The 20,925-nt window shown below is 40.9% G+C and overlaps 1 protein-coding gene across 2 annotated transcripts in view; it reads left to right on the top strand.

Annotated features, from left to right (window-relative positions):
- The window catches only part of LOC100533332 (purinergic ATP P2X4 receptor subunit 1), a 37,434-nt gene that overhangs the window by 15,303 nt on the left and 1,206 nt on the right, over positions 1 to 20,925 (top strand). Inside the window, 7 exon segments of one of the 2 annotated variants that reach the window (NM_001204629.1) lie at positions 6,016 to 6,100; positions 6,103 to 6,105; positions 7,611 to 7,642; positions 7,644 to 7,758; positions 11,697 to 11,827; positions 12,931 to 13,102; positions 16,182 to 16,283. In NM_001204629.1, the coding sequence (NP_001191558.1) occupies positions 6,016 to 6,100; positions 6,103 to 6,105; positions 7,611 to 7,642; positions 7,644 to 7,758; positions 11,697 to 11,827; positions 12,931 to 13,102; positions 16,182 to 16,283 (640 nt within the window). 2 annotated transcript variants of the gene reach the window in all.

The following is a 20,925-nucleotide window of genomic DNA, read 5'->3' as shown; positions in this document are numbered from 1 at the left end:
GCAGAGGTGAACAACTTGTGTTTCGCGCGCTCATATGACCTTAGCAGTTGCGAGCGCCGTAAAACCTTATACTACTACTACTACTAAACAATTTGTCTCAGATCACTTTGTGGGCGAAAGTGGAGACGAAAGCAGACGACAGAACATTGCTATTGAGCAGGAAAGGAGGGGAAAGGAGAACACTTCAGAGAACATTTTTCCGTCACTACTCGGGACCTTTGAATGAGAGGCGAACTTCTTAAGGTGTGATTTGCTCCCTCTTTTTTTCAAACGTGTATCCCTCCTTAACTCGCCTCGTTCTTTTCTTTGTATGCTACAGCTGTTCTCTAGTGGTCGTCTAATTTTGGCGCTTATATAATGACGTACTCGTATTTCAAGTGCCGTAAAACTCTTACTAAAACCAAACTAGACTCGGGACAAAGATTGAGGAATGTTTAATTATCTGCTGTTATCTGTACACAACTAACATGGAGCGAGAACAGTGAAAGGACGGAGGCTTTTGTCTTAGCTGTTCAGACATGACATGACCTTATTGTTTGGATTTGTGTCAAGGGTTGGAGCGGGGTTGGGTGGAAGGTTGAATGGGACGAGTTATCAATGGGTGGCCCTTACACTGATACTGATAGAGTCATGCTTGCCGTGACGTGTTACTCTTTGTGAGGGCTCGTAGAAAAAGAGAAAAGGGCCAACTTCTGTGGTGTAGCGATTAGGCGCTTTGCTGTGGGACGCAAGAGACCCGAGTTCGATTCCCGAGTGGGGAAAATATTTTAATGGAGTATATCGATCTTTCTGCTAGGATGTTGTATCCCTCTATGCGCGGGTTGACTATTTCAGACAGGGTTGAAATCCCGCCTCCTAAATGATCTAAAGTGTGTCGATAGGAGCGTATAAACACCCGCATTAAAAAAGAATATCTCCGTCTTTCTGCTGTGGTGTTTCCCCACACTCCCTGGGTTTACCCTGCCTCGTGGTTCGAGCAGCCATTTACTAAATTATGTAAGTCATCTTTTCTTAATTAATTAGTTCAAATTGATGCTTCTTTTATCGAGTGTCTCGGGTCTTTCTGCTGGGACGTTGTATACCCCTCTGCCCAGGTTGGCTCTAAAAGGCAGTGTCGAAACCCGCCTCTTAACTGGTCTATATTATGTTGAAGTGGGCGTAAAAAGCATTTACATTTTTAACGACATTGTAGGCCGTTTCACTTTCGTTTATCCTAACGACTTTGCGTCAAACAAGCTACGTCTTGTCGCTGATTGCTGCGTCCGCTCTTGTGCCTGTCTCGCTACACGAGAAACACAAAGCTCTATCTGACATTTTTGACTTTTGATCGTTTCGAGTTACACTACGACCCTAAGGTTTGAAACCAAAGGTTCTATCTGCTTTTTCAAAATCGGAGGATTATTCGGAGTCGATATCAAGATAATATGCAGAGAATCGCACCCGTAAAAAAGCTTGACATGTTAAGAAACTCAAAATTGTTAACGTTAAATTTCTCAAAACTAGGTACCAAGTAGATAGAACTTTGTAATTCTAAGGTCGTGCTATATCGAGCTGGGACAATCCCCTTCTATTGAGGGTCACGGTGGGACAGCGTGATGTAGCAGCGGGCTTGTCGCTTGCTGATCAGAGTGAGCTACTTGAGTGGTACGGACGTATTGCGTGCTTGATAGTTATTGTGTGCAATATATTTGTTTTAACTGGCTCATATAAATGCTTCTTCAAGGTCACCATAGCAATAGAAATGGCGGTGATAGTTATTGTGTGTAATATATTTCTTTTAATTGGCGCGTATGAAAGGTTCTTCTATGTCACGTTAGCAATAAAAATGGAGGTGATTGTGGTAGAAGACTGGGTAGTTGTAGGGGTGGTAGTGGTTCCAGTAGTAGTAGTAGCAGCAACAGCAGTTAAAATTGAATGTTTTGCCGTGAACTGTCTCGGGCTCCTATGACCTTATGTAGTTGCGAGCGCCTTAAACTCTTACTAAACTAAGAAAAATAGCAGTGGTATCGGTAGTAGGAGTAGTTGTAGTAGTCATGTTTTACGCATGGGCACAATGAGATCATTCAGGAGACCAGGGGCAACCGGGGCTGAGAAGGCTGCATGCACAACCCTGCAGAACGATGAAGACATGTCATGTGTGCGAGTCGAAACCAGCATTTTTATGGTGTCATGCTTATAATTTTTTAAAAAAGGTACGCGGATCAAAGCTGCTGTGGCTCTTTTGCTCCCGAAACCCGTCCTTCATTAAATTACCAATGTTTTATTAGCGCAGCTGGTGGTTGGTGGGTTCTCCGGTGTGGTTTGCTCCTTCTTTCCTAGCAAGCATTTATCGCCCTTATCTCCCCTCCTTTTTTTGTTTTTATTACTCTCTTGTAGCACCTCTAATCTTCCGCACTTATATGGCTTTATTGTGTTGCAAGTGCTGTAAAGGTCTTACTAAAACTAAACTAAACTAAAATACTCACTAATTCCACAACTATGTTTCTTTACCACAATCGATAACGTCTGTGCTGTACTGGTCTACTCTTTATGTCCTGCGGCTAGATGGGTGAATGCGGGCTGGGTTATATTTTGTCGTTTGGCGCGAGTTCGTGGAAAGGATGTTAGTCACCGACTGAGAGAACTTTTGGTTCAATCTGCCCCGTCTCTATCGATCTATTTGCCCATCTCTATTACTTTTATGCGCGGATGTTTGGAGGGCGCAACTGTGGTAGGTCCTACTTCTTTTCTGTCGCTCGGTTGTTTTCTGTGTATCTGTCTTACGTTTGCCCTGTACTATATTATGACCGTTATTGTGTCGATGTGTTTCTCTTAGCTCAAACCGTGACTCCCCTCCCCTTTTTTGCCGTGCCCCGTCCACTGTTTGCCTCGCCACGTCCATTGTTTGCCTCGCCACGTCCACTGTTTGCCTCGCCACGTCCATTGTTTGCCACGACGGAAAGTTCGCTCAATGGAGTACTCTAAGTGGATCAAGGGATGTAGACATGTTAATTTGATATCTTGTCAGCACCACAATGTCTTTTGTCCAACTCGACCCTTGAAATCCGATTGCGCGGGTGGCTGGAGGGCGCCACTGTGCGGCCTACTTCTTTGCTTTCCCATATTATTTTGTCTTTGTATTTTATCTCTTATGTTTTCCTATCGCTGAATGACCGCTATTGTGTTGCTAGGGTTTGTTTCTTTGAACTCAAACCTTTAAAATGTCTCATTGTGCTGGACCTAGATTCGGAATTGTCTAACACAATGTATACCACTCGACCGGGTCATGTGATGGACCCTACTTTTTTTCCCCTGTGTTATTTCTATCTTCGTCTTACTCTTCACAGTAGGCCTACTGGATGACCTTTATTGTGTCGATGTGCTTCTTTTTTACTCGAAGTCAGTATTAGGAGGTTGTTTTGTTTTGTTTTTTGTTGTTGTTTTTTTTTTTTGGGGGGGGGTGTAATGTTTTACGGCGCTCGCAACTGCATAAGGTCATAATATGAGCGCGCGGGACACACAAAAAACAATTTTAATTGGTAGGAAATTTTGAATTTTGCCCGGGTTGCGGCCGAAGCCTACTCTTATCGATTTTGGACCACCAAGGGATCTTTAACGTGCGCAACTTGCGCACGGGACCTCTGAGAATTTCACCCTTGTCCGAGAATGCTAAGTGTGCAACTTTCCTACCAGAAGATCATTAGTGTGGCTGAAAGGCAGCAGTAAGAAAGAGCCGAGGGGTAGCAGAAGAAAGGCTGCAGAAAGAGTCAGGAGTGGGTGGTTGGCGGGTGCTCTGGTGTGATTTGCTTCTTCTTTCCTATCAAACATCTATCGTCCTTTTCTCCCCTTCTTCTTTTTATGTTTGTTACTCTCTTCTACCACCCCTAATCTTCTGGCGCTCTTATGACCTTATGCAGTTGCGGGTCCCGTAAAACTCTTACTAAAACTACACTAAAGGAGTCAGGATCCCAGTGGAAGGGGCAAAGGAGGTGAGGGGTGGGGGCAGAAAGTGGAGACGAAAGCAGTCAACAGAATATTGCAAGAGAGAAGGAAAGAAGGTGAAAGGAGACAATTTTAGAGAAAAAAAAATTTCTGTCGCTTCGCTACCCGGATTCCAACCCGGGACCTTTGAATGAGAGGCACAGAATTCTGTGATGAGAGACGAACACCTTATCCTCTATGCCTCAAGACGCTCCTTAGGAGTTTTATACTAACTAACTAGCAAAACCTATCACACGGGACAATCGTTTGTCTAACACCGAGAGTACACTGCCAGCTGGATTCTTTTTTTTAAATCGGGGCCGATCATGTTTCCTGTCATGGGTGGGGCAAAAGCTACTATTTTGGCATTATACGCGAAATCAACTAAAATATTAGTAAAACAATTTTTTTTATAAGGTCGGGAGTCGAATCGGTCGTGTTGTTTCAAAATGGTGTCTGCTTTTGCCGCCACCCCTCCCTTCCTTTTTTAAAGGAAAATCTTGCTGGCCCTGACTTAATGAAATTAAATCGACTTGGACACCTGAATAATCCACGCTATGGCGTAAATAGACGTGGTGCAATATTAAACGTTGTTCGTGAGACAGGTAAAACACGTTTGTTTTACCAGGTCCATGAACCAGACACGATGTGATACGCCAAGGGCCCTCATGAGAAGGCAGTGACCCCGGTGTCAAAATGTGGTATCTGCAGTTCACGATTGTTTATTGTCTGGGATGGAACGCTTATGATCTGAGCTAGATAGGTGATGGACTCTTGGGCTAACTGACTGGTTATAATATTGTGTGTGATGTATGACTCAGACACGGTGTGTGCTGATAGCTTGCTTGGTATAATGTTCAACTTTGTGGTGTGGATAACCCGAGTTTTTTTTGTTTGTTTTTTGTTTTTTTTTAATGTTTTGTTTGATGACTATTTACCGCTGTCATTGTGCAAGGGCAAGGCCCAGTCCTCTCACATACAGGCTTCAATTGACAGGTTCTGTTCTGTCTCTAGATATCTAATCTAAAAGTACTTAGCTATGACGATTTTTAAGTTTTTAATTTATTTTTTTTTTGGTGGGGTTGATCTCTAAAGAACACAATGTGTTTTTGAAAAAAGATTTTTTAAAACTCAGAGAGAATAGGGACGCTGGAGAAAGAGGGGGGGGGGGTGATTTTATGTTGGTATGTGTGCGCTGTGTTGTGTTGTGTTTTTCAGAAAGTGTTTGTTGGGGGGGGGGGGTGTCTGTTAGTTCTACCAGCAACTTAATTGTAATGGACTGGCTCTTAGCTTTGCATGCAAGACATCTGAGGTCAATTCTCAAAATTTATGTTTATTTTAGTATCGTCGACTTTCTTCTTGGATGACGTATCCGCCTCGGCTCAGACTGGCTTCTTAGTTTCATGTAAATTGTGTCAGCTTGGATGGAAAACATTAGCGATCATGTTTCTTTACCCTGTCTATGGAGCAGCATTCGATCGTCTTTTTTGTGTTGAATGGTGCTGAATTTCTACTAAATCAAATTGTTTATGACTGGTATCTGTGGTGTAGTAATGGAGGGTTCTTTGCTGTTGCACACAGAAAATAGGGAGTTTGATTATCTTGCCGGGAAGAATATTTTATCAAATATCCCCATCTTTCTGCTGAGATTATATAGCCCACTCAGCTTTGGTTAGCCCTGACAGGTGGGATAGAAGCAGCCAGCCTCCTAAATACTCTTAGATTGTGCTGAAAGGGTACATAGTACATTTACAGTCAATCAGACTGATAATGAAGTTGGTGTTATTTTTCAATAAAACTTTTTCTGTCCTTGCTCAGAACGAGTGGTTGGCAGGTGCTCTGATGTGGTTTCCTCCTTCTTTCCTATCAAATATCTTTCATCCTGATCTCCCCTCCTTCTTTTTTTTTGTGCTTTTAACTCTCTTGTAACACTTCTAATCTTCTGCACTTATGTGACTTTATGTTGCAAGTGCCGTGCAGTAAAACTCTTACTAAAAGTGTTTGTTTTTTTAAGCTGGAGCAAGACTGACTATTTTTTGTCTGATATCTTCGCAGGCAAGGAGATAGCCCAGTACTGGAAAATGCCAAAAACTTTACAGTGTTCATCAAGAACAACATTGAGTTTCCCCGATTCGGTGTGAGCAGGTTAGTAAAATGGTATTGTTTTTTAACCTCAACCTTACCCTAAGGGTTGAGGTGTGGGCGGTAGCGGGTGCTTTGGTGTTGTTTACTCCTTCTTTCCTATCAAATATTTGTCATCGTTATCTTTCCTCCTTCTTTTTTGTGTTCGTTACTACCTTGTAACACCTCTATTCTTCGGCACTCACATGACCTTATTGTGTTGATTGTGCCATAAAACTCTTACTAAAACCAAACCAACCCTTTAATCTTCCGCACATATATGACTTTATTGTGTTGCAAGTTTTGTAAAAGTCTTACTAAAACTAAAGTGAGGAAGGGTGGGATTTATTCGGTGTTGTAATAAAACAACTTACTAGTACAACTCCGCAAATGGCAGTGAAGCAAGATAAAACATCAATGATTTGAGTATGTGCATGTGTCATATTTCCCCTCTTTGGTTCATATTTCCTCCCTTCCTGCCTCCCTTCCTTCCTCCCTTCCTTCCTTCCTTCCTTCCTTTCTTCCTTCCTTCCTTTCTTTCTTCCTTCCTTCCTTCCTTCCTTCCTTCCTTCCTTCCTTCCTTCCTTCCTTCCTTCCCTCCCTCCCTCCCTCCTTCCTTCCTTCCTTCCTTCCTTCCTTCCTTCCTTCCTTCCTTTCTTCCTTCCTTTTTTCCTTCCTTTCTTCCTCTCTTCCATCCCTCCCTTCCTTTTTCCTTCCTTTCACTCCTTTTACTTTTATCCAGCTAAGTGCTCCACATGCAAAATTAGACTCTTTCGCTAATAGGACAAAAGTTATTTTGGAATTATCTATTCCACCTTCAAACTGTAACACTCATAAATATATTAGATCCATTACTGCCCTAGCCTACTTTGACCTTAGAAGTTTTGAAATTTTCATCAACTGACTTAACTTTTAGATCAAAAAGCAACGTCGCTATGAACGCTTGGCTGCCACAAGCCATTTATCCCTGTGGTAACTTTTCTGACACCTCTTGCTGTTTAAACTCTTAAAGTTTAAGTAACAGCATAGATCTTCAGTCAAATCTGTCCGAGACAACCACCCATTGTTGAGGAGAAAAGTATTCATTCTAGATGGATGACCCTCTTGGACAGTGTCATGATAATATTGAAGAAGAAAAAAAAGACACCCAACCTAAGGTGGGAAGTGGTTATTTGGACAGGTGGTTGTTAGAGCAGGTTTGACTGTTTCATAATCCTGTAATCCTTTTTGTATTCCCCTCTGTGTGAACGCTGACTTTGTCGTTTTCATGTCTCTTGTCGTGTGTCACTGAATGGTTTGTAAAATCTAAATGATGTTCTTTTGTTGGTATGTGTGGGGGAAAGAAATGTTGGCTAAGGTTTCATTGTTGAATTCAATTTTTTAAATATTTTGCTCTCTCTCTCTCTCTCTCTCTCTCTCTCTCTCTCTCTTTCTCTCTCTCTCTCTCTCTCTCTCTCTCTCTCTCTCTCTCTCTCTCTCTCTTTGTTTATTTTTATTTTCCATGCACATCCTATAATGTTCTCCTCCAGACGAAACCTTCCAAGCAAAGAAAACGACACGTATTTAAAGAAGTGTCAGTATGATGGGGCTAGCAGTCGAGACAAGTTTTGCCCCATTTTCCGTTTGGAGACAATCACAGAAGGTGCAGGTGTTGCCTTTGAGAATATTTCCAAAGAGGTACTGGTGGACTGACCCTCCTCTGAGGAAGAGCACAGTTCAGATGCAATCAGTGTTTGCCACATTGTTTTTTTGAACATACAAAATACAATGGTTTTGGCACAGCCATGGGCTCCTTGCCCATAGATTTGGGGGGGGGGGGGCATCATAACTTTGGGATTTTTTTTCTTTTTCGTTTTGTTTTCTTTTTGTTTTGTTTTTTGGGGTCACTACAAATTTTCAAACATTTTTGTGAATGTGTTATTTTTATATATCATCTTACATAGAAAGGTGTGTGGTTTGCACTACTTGTCTATACTTTTCCTTTGACATTTTTGTTTTTTGTGATGAAAAGTTCCTTTTTGCTGAACACTCAGTTATTCTGTAGAATTTGTTCTGTGATGTTGGTTATATGGCCAGATTTGATTCCTTACTTTACTGTGTTTGAACCACTATGTATGGTCTAATTGTCAGACTAGTGGCTTTGCACAGAAAGGACCTGGAATTCAGTTCCAGGGTTGGATCTTGTGAGCAGAGTCATAGCCTTGGGACCATTATAATATTATGGTCTAAACTTGAGTAAACATGTGTTATCTGAAAAGATTCCATAGCTGTCTACCCACTTGGTTGAGTCTTGTCAAAGTGTTTGATATATTAATTAGAGCTCTAGCTTCATCTAGACAGTGTTGAGACTGAGAGGGACTAGTCCACAAGTTTTTACATTTTCCTGAATGAAAGCTCTTCTTTCGTATTTTGTTCTTTTGACCGTTCATTGATCAATGAGGTTATCAGTGCTCTTCTCCTCGAGATAAAGTCATGCGTTGGTTTTTTTCCCCACTTTTCTGACTTGGTTAAAATGTTAATGGAGCATGTGCAGACTAAGCACAATTGATCAAACCTTGTTTTATACTTGATTTTCTCAATAGGCGGTTGATGCTACTCCTTTCGCTGTCACTATTGTCCCCCAGTCAGTTCCAAGATAATTGTGATAGCTATCATCCAGAGGGCCTAAAAATTTCTAATTCCAGTAACCTCCAGATAGACATGAGATTTTAAAAAAAAATTTCCTTGACTGCATGCACATGATGCATAGTTGGAAAGCATTTGTCGGAAATATGGGCTAATTTGTTTCTCAGAGCCTGTTGAGTTAATTCGACCTCTGTTGTGCCCATTTCTTGCAGGAGGAATATTCTCGGGTTTTACAATGACACAGCACTGAAGACTTGTCGCTGGAAGAGAGGGGACCCTAAGCTAAAGTTCTGCCCCATCTTTGTCTTGGACGATATTGCGAGAGACGCTGGAGTCACTTTTGAGAACATGATGATGGAGGTACGCAGAGCTCTGAGCCTTTTTAAAGTCCGATTGTTCCCCCCATTTTCCTCGTTCTCTTCAAGTGTTGCTGGGCCACCCATTGTGGAGTTAATGTTGTGCTGGACTGATACGTAGGCAACCCCTGTTGGAATATCTGTCAAGGAACTCTTGGTCTAGGTTTGTTTGAGTTTTCGCAGTTCAACGCTTAGCTAGCTTCTAAATGGAACAAAATGGTGTAGCTATGGTTGCTTTGAAGTTTTTATAGTAAAAGCATGTGATAGTGGAGATCAGAGTGAAAGTTGGTCAGTGCGTGTTGTTTCCTCTTTTGTCATCATGTCAGGCTGCAGTTTGGGTGACCCTGGTTCAAGTCTCAAACAGAGCAGTTTAAAAGTTTTGTACTTTTATAGTTTGAATTTTCATTCCTCTCCTTTTGTTTGACTCATTCCCATTAATGAGGAACGATTAATGCAAAGCTCTTCTTCTTGAATAATGGGGGGGGGGGGGGGGGTTCTCTTCAAAGTAATATGTAACTCACACCATACACACAGTATCTCCTTTGAATTTTTTGTGAAGATTGTAGTGTTTCTTTTTTCAGTGTATCAAAAACTCTTGCTACTGGTCATCAAATACCTACTCTAGGCTTCGGCCACCACCTGGGCAAAATTCAAAATTTATTCCTACCAAACTGAAAATCCTTAATGTGTTCTGTTTGCTCATATAACCTTATGCAGTTGTGAGCGTGGTTAAAGTGTTAAAACACAAACAAACAAGATGCTTACTCTGGTATTTTCTTGGAGCTTTATAACATTGAGGCATTTAAACAATATTCTTTGTCGTTATTGAAGATAAGCTCAGATTGCATCATAAATTATTTGATGTTGGGGGGAGAAAAGCCCGCTTTCACAATTGACTTTTCTTTTTCATAACTGGTCAGCAGTGGGAAATTTCTGCCTTATCATCCAGAAGCTGATTGCTCTGAACTGTAGATCTTTTTCTGAATTTAAATTTCTTTTCACCAATTTGCTTTGTTTTGTTTGATGTTTGTATAATTTAGCTTTATTTGTTTGGTTTGTATTCTTCACTGCTTGTTGACTTTTGTTTGATAGAAACTAAGACTTGGATGGTTTGAAAAGTAATTTTTAAAATTTTGGTTTGGAAAAAAAAAAATGATGACATGAGTTTTGATTTATTTTCAATGACATAACAGTTGTCACAGGCTAATTTCTACCGTAAGAAAAGTGTAACAAAACTTTATATAACATCTACAGAACATTATTTTCTTATATTTGTAGTATTTGTTAATTAAGCTCAGATCACATCATAAATTATTAGATATTTGGGGAGAAAATCCATTTCCGCAACTAACTTTTATTTCTATTTTTCATAAATTGCTCAGCAGTGGAAAAGTTCTGTCTTATCATCCAGAAGCTGATTGCTCTGAACTGTGGATCTTTTTTTTCTACTGTAATTTCTTTGAGTTTGCTTTGTTTTGTTTTGATGTCTGTATAGTTTAGCTTTACTTGTTTGGTTTGTATTCTCCACTGTCGTTTGGTTGTTTTTTTTATAGAAACAGAAACTTGAGGGTGTGAAAAGAAAATAATATATTCTTTAAAAAAAAGAATGGTGGAGGACAGGTGTTTTGAATTATTTACAACAATTGTAAATAACCATTGTCACTAGCTAATTCCTATCATAAGCAAAGTACTGCTAAAATCTAAAAGGACTACTGTCACCTTTAAAAAAAACCTCTTTGGTTCTTCATTCTCTGGACAACGGTCAAGAATGTGTCAAAATGTACTTATGATGTGATAAGTATATCTTGGTGTACTGTTTCTATATATTATACTCGTTGCTATTAGCAGGCAAATGACACATGAGTTCAGCTCTCACATGTCTCATATCTCCATCTTTCTGTTAGGATGCTGCGTCTTGCTCAGCCCAAGGGTTTTTCTGACATATAGGGTTGAAGCAGACCTTCTTCTAAATGATTTCAATTGTGTTGTTTGGGCTGTAAAACATTTACTGTCATTTTACAATCCTTTACACCCATCTTCCTTTTATATCCTCCAAACTCAAGAGCTGGTGCTATGCTTTCATTGTGACCTATTACCTATTATTAGTTTCTGGTTGGACATCAAGCACTCAAGTTATTAGGCTTGTGGACTCAAAAGCACTCACAACCATAGGGTTGGAGGTTCAGTTCAGATCCTGTTCTGGCCTACCCTCGAGTCGTACTTCTCATAACTTCACTAAGGTGAGAATGGGCTCCCAGCTATAGACAGTTAAGCCCTTATGAAATGACAGCTTGTACTGGATGCTTCCCAAGAAGCTGAGAATATCCTGGAATGTTATAAGGTCAATCAGGGTCACAATAAATTTAAAAGCACACACGACTTACATTCTTAGAATGTAGGTCGTGTGTGATTTTCTAGGGGTATGTTTTTGGTTAATGGAGCCTATTATTATTAGTATTATTATTTATTTATTGCTATTTTTATAGTCATTATTATTATGACTGTATTCTGATTTCCAGGGTGACGCGAGTGGTTGGAGGGTGTCACTGGTAGGTCCTACTTCTTTACTCTCCCTGTTGTTTCTGTACGTCTTTGTGTCGATGTGCTTCTCTTTACTCAAACGAACAATTCCAGGGTGGTGTGATGCAGATTGTCATTGACTGGACGTGCAACCTGGACTATTCCGTGGAAGATTGTGTCCCAGAGTACACTTTCCGACGTCTGGACAAAGGAGACTATAGCGTCTCTAGGGGGTTTAACTTCAGGTAAAATTGATAATAATTCATGAGAGTTTGAAATGTAGGAAGCTGTCTGTTCAATTTCAGTGCCATGGATTTGAGGCAGGTTAATTAAAGAATAACAAAAAACTAGATTTGGAAAGTATGCTGAAGGCTTGAAGGAAAGAAGTCGACTGTCTCTATTTAGTTTAATTTTTCAAATTTATTATGTATTATGTATGCATTTGTTTACACAATTTAAGTACTTTTAAAGACATGTTGTTTTAATCCTGTTTGTCAGGGTCAACCCTGGTTGTGAGGGAATACCTGTCTGAAATATTGGAGATACTCGATGAAAATAGAATATCTGCATAAAAGGAGAAATAGAATGTGCACACTTTGCAGGCAAAGAGTAAAGCCATTTCCACATCTACTGGCTAGATGCTGCCTTTTTTTTTTTTCCTTGCATCCCTCTTTAATCCGAAATAATTACTGCTTGCATGTACTCCAACTGTAGCCCCTTATACCATATCTTCATTTTTTTCTTACAATTTGGTGAAACCTATCTTTTATGTTGAAAATGGACTCTCGAACTCGCAACCATAAGGATGTGGGTTTGAATCGCGTCAGGGGGCTGACGTTGTGTCCTTGGGAAAGGCACTTTTCACAAATTTTCCTGTCTTCTCCCAGGTGGGAATGGTTACCCAGCTATAGACAGCGAACGATATTGTCAGTTTGTAAGTGTTTAAGCACCTAATCAGCTGCTTGGCCTGTATGCTTCCCGGGAAGCTGAAAATGTTTCTGAGTGTTCTATGGCCTGCTGGGGTAATAATATAGTGTAAAACGCATAGAGCTTGTGGTTGAGCAGGGGTATGCACAATACAAATGCTATTTATTATTTATTATTATTATTTAATTCTAACATTTACATATATTTTAATCTAGACTTGCTGCAACAAGTCAGGGAAAAAAAGGATTGGGACCCGTACGAGTTAATGCCGATGAAATTTTGTTCATGATTTGCTCTGCATTGTGATGACCAGCAATGTTGTGCTACTTCCAGTTTTTGATAGTTCTGCATGTCAATGTGAAACAAATGTTCCTTGTAAGGATGGCTGTATTTGTCTTTTTTTTTGTTCTCCTCATCACAGATTTGCCGACAGATACTCTGTATTTAATGAGAGTACAGGACTACAACTCTACCGTAATTTGTACAAGGCATATGGAGTCCGATTCCTGGTTACTGTTCAGGGTAAAGCTGGCAAGTTCTCAATAGTTCCCTTGCTCCTGAACATTGGCAGTGGCATGGCATTGCTCGGTGTGGTAAGTTTGCCCTTCCCCCACCCCTCTTTTTATTTTCCTTATTCCCTCTTCCTAGATTTATGGATGGTCATAGTATAGTGGTTAGGCATTAAGGTCATTATCTAGAGTTCATGGGTTCAGTTCCTGTGAAAACAGGAAGGATGTTACTTTTGTCTAGCTTCTCCTGTAAAATTGTGCTCGCTCATTGTAAGCTACAATGCCCTTGCATCAGATGTTTATGATGGGTTTGAAAAAGGCGAGGAGACTCTGATAGCTGTGCTTGACCTCGAGGATGCTGACAATGGGGTTCAGTACGGTGTCCTTTTGAGAACAATGATCTACCTGAAGATTAGCCCCCAGCTCATGATATGGGTAGGAGAGGCATTGCTGAAGAGGAGAGTTGCAATGTGGCTGGGAAACTGGACATCTGACACCAGAAGCATCACACTGGGGTTGCCACAGGGATCATCACTCTCACTCGTGTTATTCAACATATACACAGTTGGAATCACTGCTGGACAACTGGAAGGCCCAGGGCGTGTGCTGGGCTTTGCAGATGATGTCCTTGTATGTAGACAGGGTAAGGACCAACAAGAAACAGCTAACGCGGTGCAACAGGAGCTGGATTGAATTGGACAATGGTGTGTAGACCACAACGGCAAGCTCCACCCCAAAAGGCTTGTGTGCTGTGGTGCTCACTGAAAACATTCACGCGGTGAAAGCAGAGATTCCCACAGTCACCATCAATGACAGGGTCCTGAAGCGTGAGCACTCACTGAGGCATCTAGGTATCACCTTTGACAGATCACTCTCAGGTAAAGATCACAATACCAGGATCATCACAAGAGCCAGAAAAGGTCTGACTGCACTGACGAAAATCATGGCGTGCAGCAGAATGCCGCTGAGAATTTTAGCCATACTATACCAGACTTTTGTGCTATCTGTGATAGACTATGGCCTCGGTCTCCTCATCTTGTCAACGTCGCAGTTGAAACGCTTTGAAAGAATTCAGAACGAACGTATGCTTACTGTTCTTGGGTGCTCACAAGACACATCCTGCGAGGCTAATGCAGTATCTCCTGGACCTCCCAGCCATGGTAGAACGTCACAAGATTGCTCAGGTGAAAGCGTATTTGAGAGTCAGTGCCGATGATCAGCACCTACTGCATGACAAAGGGGGAAGAACTGTATACACGCGTCTGCTTAGAGGAACTGAATGGATGAATGAGGCAGGGACAACTTTGGCTAAATGCTATGATGTGCAAGACTTCCGAAGGGGCAGCGCATGGGTCAGCGTCACTGACAAACCTGGGCAGTATACTCGAGTGGTAGCAACCTTAGGCAGAGAATGTTGTGAGTGGCCAGAGGGAGCAGCCAGTGCCGAGTTAGAGATGCTTATAGAAGAGAACAGTGAACAGGGCGATGTAGTCATATTCACAGATGGTTCAGTACAGCGTGGTGTCAAATCTGGATGAGCTTTCAGCACCCGTGTAAACGTGGTCATACAGGGAGAGCTGTCAGGTGCCACAAGTATAACCACGTTCAGCATGTGCATTGAGGTGAAAGCCATCTCAGAAGCCCTTAACTGGATTAAGACGACGGAGTATCATTCTGCCATCCTCGTCATCGACTCAATGAGTACCCTCGAAAAAGTGAAGAAACTCATGATGTATGCAGACTGGCGAGAGGTAATACAAAGCAGCTGACTCACAAGGATTGTATGGATCTTCAGCCCTGGCCCTGCAGGAGTTCAAGACAATGAACGTACTGATAAGCTAGCCAGCCAGGTAGAGATTGGTGGCACCATGCAATTAGATCCTCCAACAGTCATGGCAGCATGGTTCAATCACCACAGAGAGGATGAAGGCTCCACTTCACACACAATAATTATAAATAGACTAAGGGAAGGGGGTGTCTCTAGAGGGTCGGGGAGAGACATCAACCTGCGTGGAAAAGCCAGAATAATATCCAACCAGCTGTTAACTGGCACGATCAGCAGGCAGACGCTTTCATGGATCCTGGAGAGGAGAGAGGAGCAGCTATTGCATTATGCCGCCTGCAATGATGCCTATTCTCCAACTAAATAAATAATAATAGTACAATGCCAAGACTAACAACGACCTTTAATGTAATGTGTAATTGTGGCAAACTACAACCCAGTTGTTACTGGCAAATTTTGGTCTTATTGACGTCTTTATATTGTAGTCTTCGCCTAAGATCCCACCGCTTCCAATCCTGGTTCACTTATGATTCCACTATATTAAGATAAGATATTTTTTCCAACACTAAAGTCATCCCTAAGATCCCGCTCCTAAGGACTACATTCGGCTTAAAATTTTCAAATCAGATAATAATTTACAGATCAAAGACTCGGGCAGGTGCAGCTGATTAACCAAGCAGAAAAAATTTGGAATCATTTTACTTCCCTTTGCATCACAGATCAGCCACTCTCATGAATGATCACATCTGGATGAGAAGGTACAAAGGTACAATGCTTTCCCTAAGCGGGATCACACTAAAGATTGACCTCGTCACTATATTTGTTTTCCTCAACATGGCACTGGCACCTGAGCTCTCCACCTGAACTTACATCACAAGCTGGGTGGGTAGGGCCTACAAATCCGCATCAGACGGGATCGCATTGAACTTTGAACTCCTCAGTGTTTATTCTCATAATTGTTCCTGACTTGCAACAGGGAACTGCTGCTTTTTCTTTCCTAATCCTAAATATCGTCATTTTTCCTCCTCTTCTTTTGTATGTTTGTCACACTTTTGTGACCTGCTATTTTCGAGGTGCCTTGATAGTCGAAGCAGACTTTGTGCTGTTGAGGCTAGAGAGGTGGGCAGAGTAAGTCTGATTCCCTGTAAAGACTGCTCTGTTGAAATCCACCCCTTGGCGCTCATGTGACCTTATGCAGTTGCGAGCACCGTAAAACCTCTACTAAAACAAAAACAAAACTTCATCTTGGCTCCCTGAAGATTCTTGATGTTCCTCCCCCCCTCCCCCCATCCTCAGCGTATTATGTGAAATTTGTACATCATCCCGTCATCTGGTGTTGAGCTCGAGAAGAACAACTCTTTTCCTGTGTGTGTGTTTCAGGCCACCATTATCTGTGATATCATGGTGCTCTACGTGCTCAAAGCAAAGAATTTCTACCGAGACAAAAAGTACCTTGATGTCAAAGGTCAAGATGCTTTCGAGGTAAGAGAACTCAGTCTGAGTTTCTTTTTTTTCCCCCATGCATACAGTTATGCACTGTGGGGACGGATTCTTTTGCTGTTTTTTATCCCGTCTTCATAGATAGATATGTATGCTTAACTGCACTGTGGTGTGTTTTTTTTTCCCCGCTTTTTTAGGTGGGGGTGGGGGGCAAATTCACGTGAATAAGTAGATATTTATAAGTCTTGGGGTTTTTTTGTGTTTGAATTGCCTTTTGTTGGGAAGGGTGGGTTGAACTCACGCATGCATGCATGTAGTCATGTAGGTCCTGCATTTTTTTTTTATCACATCCTTGATTAAAGAGACTTAAAGGAGGAAAAAGTGTGCTGCAAGGATTGGGGTGGGGGTGGGGGGAGGGTTTGCTATAATATATGCATAAATGCACGCACACAGTTGTTGGATTTATTAAAATGGCATTGGCACTGATGTATGTGCTCAGCTGCTGTGGGGTTTTTTGTTCATACAGACAAAAGTGTGCATATATGCATGCTCATATAACATCTTTACTCATGTGTGCACACTTTCCTGGATGCGTTTTTCTGCTTGCACAGTATGTTTTAAGTCCCACAAAAATTGTATACACACTGTTTTGGTTCGTATATGGACATTATTTTGGTTTGATCAGTGGACATTTCTGCTTTGGTGTTACCAGTATTGGTGAAGTGGTCGTAACTCTCACCTCATCATCTGGAGATCTGGGATTTATACATATTAACGACCAAACAATAGTTTTTTTATTATTGTGCCCCAGGTTGGCAAGCAGGGTTGATGCAGTCGGCCTCCCAAATGATCTTAGTTGCTGTGATAGGAGGTGTGAGGCATTTTCAATCATTGACAGTTGTCTACTAGATATTTTTCGTGCTTTTTAGCCCTTTTCTGTTACATTCACTGAGACTTGAGTCTCTTCTGATACAGATGACAAGATCAGAAGTGGTTGATCGAAGTTGCCCAGCTATTTTGCTATCCCACTATTGTTAGTCTGTCTTGTTTTTCCCCAGCATTACCGTTTATGGTGTCATGTGCTTTTCTGTCACCCAAAGAAATGACAATGAGATTCGTTCACATTCTACCTTACGAGTCTACTTGGTTGTTTTTATTGATAAAGTCTTTTATTCCCAAGCTGTCATGGTCGAAAGACTAACTGCAATTTGTTCATATGATTTCAGACTCAACTTTTGCACCCTACTGATGTTAAGAAAAATTATACTGAGGATGCAGACAGTGAGACAAGTGTTCAATTCACTTTTATTTTTGTCGAATCCTCCTCTGTTTCTTACCCATATGTGTCCCGATAAGAGAAAACCCGTCAGAAGTTTCCAAGAGATTTGCACTTGTTTAACAGAAGAAAGTTCAAAAAGCTTTCGTAAGAAAGTTAAAATTGCTGTATGATTTATCAAATATCTTACAGTAATGTCACATTGTGATGGTGCACATTTCTAGGGCTTAACTCACTCAATCCTGTGACTGAGATATCTCAGTCAGCTCAGCTACGTTCTATCCCACGACCAAGGTAGTTCGGTTCTCTAGTTTTGCTCCTTATACTAGTTATTTCATTTAGGAAAATGACCTCAAGTTTTATATAAGGTCTACCTATTTCCCCCGCCAATTCTGCCAAGAGGGGTGTTGAAATTTTGTTTCTACTGTCATTACAACCGAAGAAATCGCAGTTTTTATAAAGGCGCTTTCCGCACTTTTGTTCACACTGATCAGCTGAGCATGTATTGCAATCGATTCTCTCTGCCTTTCTCACACATACATTTTTTTAAATTCATGAAAGTATTCAACAGTCTTTATTATTCATGACATACAATATAGATCTAGGCACTCATAAGCATATTTGAATATCAATGTAGACTTGCTCTTTGTCATTCAGCCATGAAAAAAAATTAAAAGCCCCCAAAAATGCCAAATTTGTACAACACCCCAAAGCATAACTACAAAAGCTACATACTTCAAATTTGGTGTGTAAAGATCCATCTTTGGCTGTACTTTGTTCCAAATTTCCAAGCAATCGGGGTATATTTATGGTTAGTAGTGGGCCTTACATAAGTGCTAAAATTACAGTTTCTGGGTACAATTTTGGGAAAAACTCCCGGGATTGAGTGAGTTAATCGCATGGAGGGTCAGTGAAAATAACAAAAACTTTTGGAAGAATTATTGTATTGAATTGAGAATGGAAATGAAATATTGCCACCATCTTGTCAAAAAATTACAAGCACCATGAGTTCAAATAAAAGTGGCTTACTTATATACAAAATCCAAACTGTCCTGGAGTTTTGAGAAGGTTGTAAAGCATAGAAATAGTAGTAGATAGCATGAGGAAACTGTGCTTATGGGAAGGGTTTTCTCCTTTTGCTACACATGTCTCAAGTTGCGATCAGTTCACCCTGGCAGTGGAGGGGCGACAAATGCTGGCGATGCTTGCTTTCTCTTCCTGGAAACGAATACAGAGAGAGAGAGTGAGAGAGAGACAGGGAGAGTGTGTGTGAGAGAGAGAGAGAGAGAAACTTTTACTTACAGATAATTTTGGGTTGAAAGGGGAGTGGGTTGAATTTTTCTTTTAGTTGTACCATCTTTTGGGGTAAGAGGATGGGGACAGCAGCCTGTCTAAGAAGATCATGTGCTTGCAACGGAATCGATAACAATTACTTCAAAGCATGTAGGGTGACAGTTCAGCCACAACAGCGACTTGAAAGCATTTTTGTTCTTGAATTTCAGCCAGAGCTTTTTGGGATAAATTCAGATGGAAATGTTGCTGTTGAGAATGATGTTATTGAGAAATAAGGAGAGGAAGGTAGAGTTGGTGTTCGAGTCCCATGTGCCGGCCTTCGGTCACTGTGTGCCTCTTGCCTTTGGGTCACTGCATGGTCTTTGTCTCTGTTTTACCCTGTCACTCCCAGGACTGTCTCATGCCTCTGTTTTCTTTTTCTTTTCGAATTTGGAGATAAGTTGTATGTTTTTTTAAAAGAAAAAAAAAATGTTGAATTTATATTGTCTTGATTGCATATCCTTATCGGTTCAGAAATGTTCATTGTAATTAATCAACATTGTTTGTGTGATTTTCAAGGGAAACAATCATTGGACTTTACTTAATTGAAAAAAAATAATTTTTTCTTGTCTTTCTTTTTTCTGTTCTTTAGGCAAAATAAGCTGTTGTTGAATGTATGCTATAGAGAGAGTATATACTTCTAAGTTTGAGTCTGTTTTGAAGTAAAACAAATTTTAAAAAGTCTTTAGTGGTTCATGCATTTGCTGTCATTCATATCTCAGGAAGGCAAAGACAGGCTGGCAACTAGTCTATGCGAAGTTATTCCGCCAGAAGTTTTGGTGTAGGCAGCTACTGGTTTTTTTTGCTACCATTGACTATGAAGTGAAGAACCTTGCTTGCTTTCATCTCCCAAGCTTTTGAAAATAGTCAGTCAGTCTACCTGGCGGATCAGTCTTCCTGGAAGAGAGGGGATGAAAATAAAAAATGTGCTAGCCTCCTGTTAGATATGTGGCAAAAGTAAAAGAGACTTTTTTTTACTCCGTCCTTTGTTTGCTGGGGAATTTTGCTGAGATTGCATCCCCTCCTGCGACTGTGCTCTCTGGTGTTTAACTTTTCATCCTTAAACTTTTGCAACTCTTTTGTTGATTCGACCTAATTTTCCAGATTGACATGCACATCAAACAGCTGATTTTTCCTTTATGATCTCAGTTTTACCTTGTGTGCCATTTCCCTTGTTGACTCTTTGCACAGCTTCCCTTGTCCAAAAACTCACATGCCTATTTTCACTTTGCTTTATACTTTTATTGGGAGTTTCCTCTTAGTTGGTATCATGTTGGACTATGGTGTGAATGGTGCGGGTTCAATTCCCCAACAGGACGTTCTTGAACTTGGGCTGTTTGGGAAGTTTTCAAGACTCTCCATCAACTTGGCTGTCTCCTATTGGAGATGGATGTCATATCTTGAAGTCTCACTTGTGAAATAATGTTGCAGTGTTGAAAGTAGCATTTAAAAGTATTTTTGCACCCTGTAAGTTGTAGAATTGTAACAGTACATTTTCAAGCTGCTTGGATTGCTTCATTTTGCTTTATTATGCCCACATTGTCATCTGGAAAGTTCCTGAACTCTCATGTAACAACTGAGACAGCTAATTTGATGATTAAACAGAGTTGCCTCCTTTTACCGTATCCTGCCTGCCCGCCCCCATCCCCAGTTTAGGGCGTCCGTATTCCATCTTGATACTTTGTTTCCATCTTGATACTTTGTTTCCATCTTGATACTTTGTTTCCATCCTCATTTTTTCAGTAGGTGGTTGGCAGGTGCTCTGTCATAGTTTACTCCTTCTTTCCTATCAGACATCTGTCATCCTTATCTCCCCTTCCTTCTTTTTTTTGTTTGTTACTCCCTTGTAACACCTCTAATCTTTTGCACTTATATGACCTTACTGTGTTGCAAATGCTGTTAAACTCTTACTAAAGCTAAACTAATTTATTCAGTGACCAGTATTGGATATTTGTGTTGGCCTTTCATTTTTTTAGTTTGCATCAAGCTGGACTATGATGGGGATGGTCCTGGTTCAAATCACTGTTCCACGCCATGTTTTCTCTCTTCTCTCTCCCCGCTCCCCCACCCACCCGC

This window comes from Aplysia californica, unplaced genomic scaffold, assembly GCF_000002075.1.
Source record: "Aplysia californica isolate F4 #8 unplaced genomic scaffold, AplCal3.0 scaffold00514, whole genome shotgun sequence".
Classification (NCBI taxonomy): domain Eukaryota; kingdom Metazoa; phylum Mollusca; class Gastropoda; order Aplysiida; family Aplysiidae; genus Aplysia; species Aplysia californica.
The sequence above is the reverse complement of the archived record's forward strand: the minus strand, read 5'-3'. Positions and strand labels throughout refer to the sequence as shown.